Here is an 8,857-nt window from a genome sequence, read left to right on the forward strand (position 1 = left end):
GATTCTGACCGAGGTTTCCTAGATTGCTTACCTGGGTTTTTTTAGATAGTTACAAACACGACCCAAGATGTCCCTCTAGTGGGAAGGCTGCAACTGGCACCTGATGAGGCGGCTTTGTAAAACAGCTTATTGTGTTTAAGACCCTTGCAAACAAGAAACTGAAACTCATAAGGTATTGTGCTTATTCAAAATTTTCAAGGCGGGGGAGGAAATACTTGCAAAAGTAGAAACTAAACCCTCACGCTACGAAAACGGTGTCGATTCTGGATGCACTTGGAATACTTGACAGCTAACATTCTGAACTGTCGATTTTGGAGGATTTACGCGGACTAGACTTCTCTGTTTGCATTTTGTTAGCTTATGCCTAGGTCTAGAGAACCAAAGGATGGGGAACCCCGACACACCCCGGTTGCGGTCCGAACCCAAGCGCCTTTCAGCACGCTAAGGCTTTCTGCGCCTCTCGGCTTAGTTCGGCTAGACCTGCCCTCGGGCTCGGGCACATTCGGACCACACTTGTCTCCGCCTTGACTCTTCTTCGGCTACAATCGGTTCGCTCTCTTGAACTCGGCTCCCTTCGGCTACATCCGGCCTTCTCTCAGAGTCAGCTATCTACAGTTACCTCTGTTCCGCCGTCCTCCTGCCTTCGCGTCCCTCCCCTGCGTTCGGCCAGCGTTCGGCTCGACTCGGCTCTTTCCGTCACCGGGCGGCCGCGGTCCCGGAAGGGCGCCCATGGAGCCGGGCCTACCGGGCGAACGCCGGAGTATGGCGCCACTGTTGGAGTACGAGAGGCAGCAGGTGCTGGAACTGCTCGACAGCGACGGGCTGGTGGTGTGTGCCCGCGGACTCGGCACCGACCGGCTCCTCTACCATTTCCTGAGGCTTCACTGCCACCCGGCCTGCCTGGTGCTTGTGCTCAACACACAGCCGGCCGAGGAGGTGCGACTGCGGGATGGGTAGACCCGAGGGTTTGGGGGACGTCCGAGCCGAGATCAGCGCGGCAGGAACGCGAATCTGTACGGTTGCAGGGACCCCGAGTCCATGCAGGTCTCAAACAGGGCGCGAAAGGGAATGAATTAAGATCCCAGGGGGAGATGCGAGGCACACAGTTCCAAGTCGCTGCGAAGGAGGGAAGGGAACCCCAGGGAAATTAAAGTGGCTGCCACGACAGGGGAGGGCATTGAGTGAGGGTCTTTGAAGGAGATCCTGGACTCTGACACTGCGGGATGACTGCCATGTATGGAACTCATCCCAAGGAAGTCTTGGGTTCCTCAGTTGAAATGGGAGAGCATTAAATAGAGGTCCTTGAAAGACACGGGGCCCAGACACAGTTCGAGGACTCTGAGAATAAAAACGTTTAAGTTTATTTGCCCCTTGTCCTATGGAAGGAATGTTGATTACTGCTAATGTGATGGACATTATGACAGCTGCTGTCAACTTCACAAGACTCAAAAGTGCAGCCTTCACTATCATTGTGCTATAGCTGTTTCTCTAAATAAGAAACTGTCCAGCTGTCTTCCAGCATGTCTATACCATTTTTGCTTTTCTGCTGGCAAAGAATGGGGCTCCCTGTTGCTCTGTATCCTCTCCATCGATTGGTATTTTTACTTAGATTTTAAACACATTAATAAGAACCATAATGGTTAGTGTTTGAACTTGAAATTCCCTGATTAAAATTATAAAAATATAACCACCAAAAAAAGGGGGGCCCACACACTCCCTAACACTGAAAAGGAGAGGGGGCGACTAGGCTACACATTGAGGTAGAGGAGTGGATTGGATTGCGCTGCAAAGGAGAGAAGGAATCAGAATCTGGAGAGGATAAACAGTGTCTGAGTGAAGTTGGATATTAAGGGTGTTTGGGGGACAGAGTGTGGTCCCTAAAAGGACAGTGACTGGGATGACAGAGTCTCTGAGAGTTATTAGGAAGTAGAGAAGGAGACCTTGAGGCTTCACAAAAGAAGAGGGACTAGGGAAATAAGGGGGCACTGGGGGGAGGGGGTAGAGACCAGAGTTAAAGCTAAGGAAGCGATTTATCCTGAGGACAGTGGAATGAGGCATGCCTTGCTGGGGCTGTTGAGTGATGGGGACATAGCCCAGCATGATAAATCTGATGGTCCCCTAGGTGTAGTGGCCAGGAAGGAAATGTCAGCTGAGAAGAGTCGCAGACAACTCCTTTAAAGGCTGAGGTTCTGTTGGATTCCCCTAGGAATCTCCAGTACTTGGTGTGGAATTTCGTGCAATGTAAGATGCCCAGAAAAGTGCCATTAGACTGAGAGACTAGTGGGCCATTGGACCTACGGACATCCTGGCATCTCTCTAGGAAGCATCAATACTGATCTAACAGTCTACAGTGTTGTCTGCAGAGAGGAACCCCTTGTCTCAATACGTGGCTTTGGCCAGAAGTAGTTTCTAGGTAGTAGAAAACTTTTAACCCAAGGTTTTAAAAGGTTCTGTGGCTTGGTGTTGAAATGGAAATAATGACTGAAGCACAATTATTTCTTAATGTAAACTCCAAAGCACAACTTAACCTTACAAAACAAAACCTTAATTAGACCTGATTGGTTGATCGGTATAAAAGAATAACTTAGTTTGCATATTTGTTGTGATGTGAGCTCTGAAAATGGAGGCATTGTTTTAAGTCCCTGTAACCTATTTTAAAACTGCCCTGCCCTGTACTAAGCAGCTTACTAATGGGTTTAATTTGATTTAGGAATATTTTATCAATCAGTTGAAGATAGAAGGAGTTGAACACCTCCCTCGACGAGTGACAAATGAAATCACAAGTAACAGTCGCTATGAAGTCTACACTCAGGGTGGTATTATATTTGCAACAAGCCGAATACTCGTGGTTGATTTCTTGACAGGTAGAATACCTTCAGATTTAATAACTGGTAAGAATTTGAAATCTTCCTTATCTACAATGTGAACATTTTTATTTTTGTCTATCTCTTGTGTTAAATGGTCTGCTTTTGTTATTCAGTATTGTAGTTAAGCTGTTGACACACTACCTGACAATTCGAGAGGTTCATCAAATATTTATGATATGAATAAGTATGGCTACATGACACTTAACACTGAGAATCTATGATTTAGCTATTGTATGAAGGCCTTAGACCGTACGTAAAAAAACTCACATGGATAGCCTGGACAGGTGGATCAGAGATTAAGAGGTTCACTGCTCTTGCAGAATACCAAAAGCTTAGTTCCCAGCACCCATGTAAGGTGGCTCACAGCTGCCCCTAATTCCAACTCCAGGGGATCTGATTCCCTCTTTAGCCCTCTGAGAGCACTGACTCAACCTGCACAACACCCCCACCCCCAGCCCATCACACATGCACAAACATACATGCATAATTTTTAAGGTAAAAATAAATTTAAAAATCCATTGACCTTTTGATATAACTAAGAGGCATAGTAAGCAGAGCTGTTTGGGCCTGATGTCACCATTAACACAGCATACTGTTTTATAGTTGGATTGTTTTTATAAGTAGAAGGGAGACTTCCAAAATAAGGAAGAAAAGTACAGTATAGTAAATTAACCAGATAGTCATTTAATATATTACTATTATGTACATTGCACATAATTATACATGTTGTATGCTGTATAACTAGTGGTATATTTGTGCTAGATATTTTTAATTTTAATCTTTTATGCTCAGGGATGTTTTGCCTGTGTGTATGTCTATGCACCACATATGTCAGGTACCTGCAGAGGTTAAAAGAGGTTAGATTACTGGAACTAGAGTTATAGATGGTTGTAAGCCACCATGTAGATCTGGGAATCAAACCCTGGTCCTCTGAAAGAATAAATAATTTTAACCATGGAGCCCTCAAACCACAGTATTTGTATTGGCATACAAACCCAGAAAGGGCCATGCTCTGGCAGAGGTGTACCCCCTGGAACATAGGTGTTTTTCTGCTCTGTTTTAACCTTGCAGCCCATTGTAGGTTGAAACATCATTATGCAGTGTGTGATTGTATATAAGATGTGGCCCCTTGTTTTCCAGTCTGACTTTCAGTAATGTTGTAGTTGACAGGCATTTGCCCTTTGGGTATAGCCAGACTTGATGTGCTTTTCAATACTCTTCATAAATCTCTAAATAGATTTGCTTTCCTTCCTTTTCCCATGATTTAAATTAAACTAAATAGTTACTTAATTCTTCAGAGGGGAAAAGTAGGAGATAATTTCAGCTAGGAGTAGTGTAGAAGCAATTGATTTTCATTATCATTTGTCCCTTCAGAAATCTCTGATTGCCCTGTAGTTAATATAAGAGCCCTACCAGTCTGCCACTAAACTATCCTGTGCCTCTCTACACAGAACACTCAAAACACTATATTACACTTGCCTGTTTATGTCTGGCTCACCCATAAACTTTGTACTAGAAGCACTTATTCATCTCAGGCTGAATAGCCAGTATGTGTGGGTAACACTTATTTGATGGCTGCTGTTCGTGTACGGTGCTCAGTGATGAGTATTCTAATAAAAGGAAACATATTCATACACACACTTGCCATTGTATGCACCTGATTGGCTGAATCAGGTTTTGTCAGTCTTGTCTTGAGCATCACAGTCAGAACCAGACTTTGAAAGCTAACACCCCACTCAAACAAGATCCTTAATTTTCCTGAACTCCATTTCTCTCCTTTTTTACTTTTTATATTGAAAATAGATTCTTCTCTCATATAATGCATTCCAAATAGTTTCTCCTCCTTCCACTCCCTCCCTCTCTGTTTCTTCTTCAGAAAATAGCAGGTGTAAGACCCCGACCCTCGGTCAGTTGTACTTATTTCGAGATGTCCCCGAATGAGACACCAAAATCAATGTAAAAGCAAGAGGTTTATTTTCTGGCACATCAGGGTCAACCCTCCACCAGTCCCTTGAGGGCAGTGATGAGAAGGTGACCCCAAATGGCTTTTACAAGCAGGTTTTATACTTTTTGGGGGCACAGGTTACATCAGCAAGGTTACAGTTCAAACTTTTTGGCTAAGCAGATTGACCTTTAAATGTATTGGCTGGCAAGCATGACATAAATTTAAACTCTACTTGGGACTTTCCAGAGAGTCAGGTGACTATCATCTCGGTACATTCTGAGAAGTTTTTTACTCTAGAATGTTCCTGTGGTTAGAGAATGGAACATGGCCTAACCTTGACCCTAGGTGGGAGGGGGAAGCTGTAAGGAGGGTGTGAGACTGGATAAAGCCCTTAGAGTTCCTCACAGGCCTCCAAAACCAACAAACAGTACAAAACAAGATACAATTAGAAAAGGTAAAACCCTCCTTAAGGCGGGCACCACAGCCCAGCAAGAGAGAGAGACCCCACGCCCACCGTTAGGAGGCCATCGGAATGCTGAGCAGAAGGCCTGCATGCATATTGAGCACCCATGCAGACCTCATGCTTGCTGTTTCAGTGTCTGTGAGCCCACTTGAGCCCTGCTTAGTTGATTCAGTGGGCCTTGTTCTCCTGGTGTCCTCCATCCCCTCTGACTCTTAATAGTCTTTCCTCGCCATCTTTTACTGGGTTCCCCAATCTCCAAGGGGAGACCTCAAATTTAGATTCTTTCTCCTCATAGTGTCTGGCTGTGGGTCTCTCTGTAGTCACTTCCATCTGCTGTCAGAGGAAGAAGCCTTTCTGATAACAACTGGACAAGGCACTGTTCTATGCATATAGATCATTTCATTGATCTATTTTTAAGACCAGTCATATTTGGTTCTTGCTCCTAAGTCTCTGGGTTATCCAGTTTCTGGTCATCCATGCAGTGTAGGGCAAGGGCTCACTCTCATGGGGTGAGCCTCAGCTTAAATCAGACTTCAGCCACTCCCACAAATTCTGCACCACCGTTACCCCAGAACATCTTGGAGGCAGGACAGATTGTATGTAGAGGATTTTATGGCTGGGCTGGTGTTCGGTATTCTCTTTCAATACCCCGCAGAGTACCTTCATGTGCTAAAGAGTCTAGAAGGTAGAGGTGAAGGCTCCAAGCCTACACCAGCCCGATCTCTCTACGTTCAGTGAGCTGTGTGGACGTTGTCCTCGGCAAGGAAACCCCACTGACAGTTTTCAGAGGGTGGCCTTCTGTCCTACCATCAGCCTTGGTTGTTCAGGGATCTCCACTAGACCTCCTCAGCAACTACTTAACCAAAAGCTTGTCTGTCTACAAAAGATGGCTACTTCAGACTAGTATTCTCCATTCCTAGAAGTCCTCGCTAGGATCACCCTCATAGATTGTAGAAAGTTTTCATAGCACCAAGTTTCCACACCATCCCCAGCTGTCCCCCAGTTCCAGCTTCTCACCCTCTGTCCCCCACCCATCCTGCTCCCATCCCTTTTGCCTGGAGTTCACTCATAGAATCTATTCTGTTTTCTCTTCCCAAGGAGATCTGTGCTTCCCCCTGTAGCCTTTCTCCTTACCTCTGTCTGTGAATTACAGCTTGATTACTTAACAGTTAATATCCACTTGTAAGGGGATACATATGTACTGGCTGGTTTTGTGTGTCAACTTGACACAGGCTGGAGTTATCACAGAGAAAGAAGCTTCAGTTGAGGAAATGCCTCCATGAGATCCAGCTGTGGGGCATTTTCTCCATTAGTTATCAGGGTGGGAGGGCCCCCTTGTGGGTGGTGCCATCCCTGGGCTGGAAGTCTTAGGTTCTATAAGAGAGCAGGCAGAGCAAGCCAGAGGAAGCAAGCCAGTAAGGAACATCTCTCCATGGTTTCTGCATCAGCTCCTGCTTCCTGACCTGCTTGAGTTCCAGACCTGACTTCCTTTGGTGGTAAACAGCAATGTGGAATTAAGCCAAATAAACCCTTTCCTCCCCAACTTGCTTCCTGATCATGATGTTTGTGCAAGAATAGAAACCCTGACTAAGACAACACACCCTGTTTATCTTTTTGGGTCTGGGTTACCTCAGCCAGGATGATTCTTTTTTTTCTAGTTGGATCCATTCACCTGCACATTTTATGATGTCATTCTTTTAACCACTGAGTCATACTCCATTTTGTATACATACCACATTTTTTCTTTCAGTTAAAAGATACCTAGGTGGTTACCAATTTCTGTTATTATGAATAAAGTCTTAGTTGAGCATAGTTGAACAGCTGTTCTTGTGGTAGAATAGAGTGTCCTTGGGGTATTTTCCCACGTGTTCCCTTGGGGTGTTTGCTATAGCTGAGTCTTGATGGAGGTCAGTCCCCAGCTTTCAGAGGAACTGCTATATTGATTTCCATAGTAGTTTTACAAGTTTGCACTCCCACCAACAATGGAGAAGTATTCCACTTAATTCGTATCCTCCATAGCATGAGCTGTCACTTGTTTTTTTTTTTAATCTTAGCCATACTGACAGTGTAAGATGAAATCTCAGAGTTGTTTTTATTTGCATTTCTGTAGTAGCTAAGGATGTTGAAGATGGCTATAAGTGCTTCTCAGCCATTTGAGATTCCTCTATTGAGAATTCTCTGTTTAGATCTATACCCTTTTTTTAATGGAGTGTTTGTTTTGTTTTGTTTTGTTTTCCATTTTTTTAAGTTTTATTGTATTATGATGAGGAAAGTTACATGATTTCAATTTATCTGAACTTGTTAACATTTAAAAACAAATTTTAGGGGGCTGGTGAGATGGCTCAGTGGGTAAGAGCACCAACTGCTCTTCCAAAGGTCCTGAGTTCAAATCCCAGCAACCACATGGTGGCTCACAACCACCCATAATGAGACATGATGCCCCTTTTCTGGTGTGTCTGAAGACAGCTACAGTGTACTTACTTATAATAATAAATAAATCTTTAAAAAAAAACAAATTTTAAGTAAATAGAATTAAATCACATTCTTGTTTCCCATCAATACTTACAATATTTTTGTCATATTCTTTAAAATTTATAAAATATTATAAATAATAAAAATGAGTATTATAAAAGTTGTTTGATATAAAACAACAATCAATTTAACAGTCTTATGTAGATGCTCGTCTACAGCAATAGTGAAAATACATATGTTTTTCTCAATATAAATTTTAAATAACTCCAAATATATTAACTGTATATTTCAAAATAATACATCACTACTAGTATTCTCTTAAATTCACATAAATATATACAGTCTTTTTGTTTGTTTGTTTGTTTGTTTTGTATTTGGTAGAGCTTAAAATCTTGGCTCTTACTGTGGTACAAGCCCAAAATAAGAACAATTTTTAGACATTGGATTTCATTGTAATAAGGCTGTACTTCAATGACCCTCACATCACCAAAGGATTTTACCTCCACTGTAGCTAAGCTGAGAGTTGACAGTTCTGCTGCGCCAAGAAATGAATTGTAGGCACGATTTTTGGATACAGACTTCCTGTTATGGTCAAAGCTATTTGACTTGAGTGAATGACTTTATTCTCAACCCTCAGAGAACAGGTCACATTTATTTAAGAAATGGTGTATGTATTAAGATGGTCTATCCATAAAGTCATTCACCAACTGTTTCAATGAACAGTGGTTCTGCTTGGAGGGTGGCACAGACATTAGGTGAGGGTAAGAATCTGGTTCATTGACTGTGATAGTTTGGAAAAGCATTCATCTCAGAGAAAGAGTAACTTACAAAGTCCTCTTCTTCAAACTTGATACAAGAGTTACAACATCAAGCAAAACATTCAGTCTCACTCTTTGTTGTTCTCTTACAAGCCCCCTTCCAATTTGATTGTCTACATTATTTTGGGGGTATATAAATACTTTTGAAATATGTAAGCTGTTCTGAAAAACATAGTATAGTGTGAAAACATGAAATAAACAATACTACTAATAGAGAAGCTGAAATAGGAGAAGCAAGATTTCAAGACCATTATGTTGTACACAGCAAGACACTGTCATGTACAAACAAGCT

At 42.8% G+C, this 8,857-nt stretch overlaps 1 protein-coding gene across 2 annotated transcripts in view; it reads left to right on the plus strand.

Moving 5' to 3' along the window:
• Window positions 1-294: 294 nt before the first annotated feature.
• Ercc4 (ERCC excision repair 4, endonuclease catalytic subunit) overlaps window positions 295-8,857 on the plus strand; it is a 38,229-nt gene continuing 29,666 nt past the window's right edge. Inside the window, exons 1-2 of one of the 2 annotated variants that reach the window (XM_031363029.1) lie at window positions 295-936; window positions 2,711-2,891. In XM_031363029.1, the coding sequence (XP_031218889.1) occupies window positions 730-936; window positions 2,711-2,891 (388 nt within the window). In that variant the 5' untranslated portion in view covers window positions 295-729. Of the gene's footprint in view, window positions 937-2,710; window positions 2,892-8,857 lie in introns of those variants that run through there. The other variant, XM_031363040.1, reaches the window with a different exon arrangement.

Source organism: Mastomys coucha, unplaced genomic scaffold (assembly GCF_008632895.1).
Source record: "Mastomys coucha isolate ucsf_1 unplaced genomic scaffold, UCSF_Mcou_1 pScaffold12, whole genome shotgun sequence".
Classification (NCBI taxonomy): domain Eukaryota; kingdom Metazoa; phylum Chordata; class Mammalia; order Rodentia; family Muridae; genus Mastomys; species Mastomys coucha.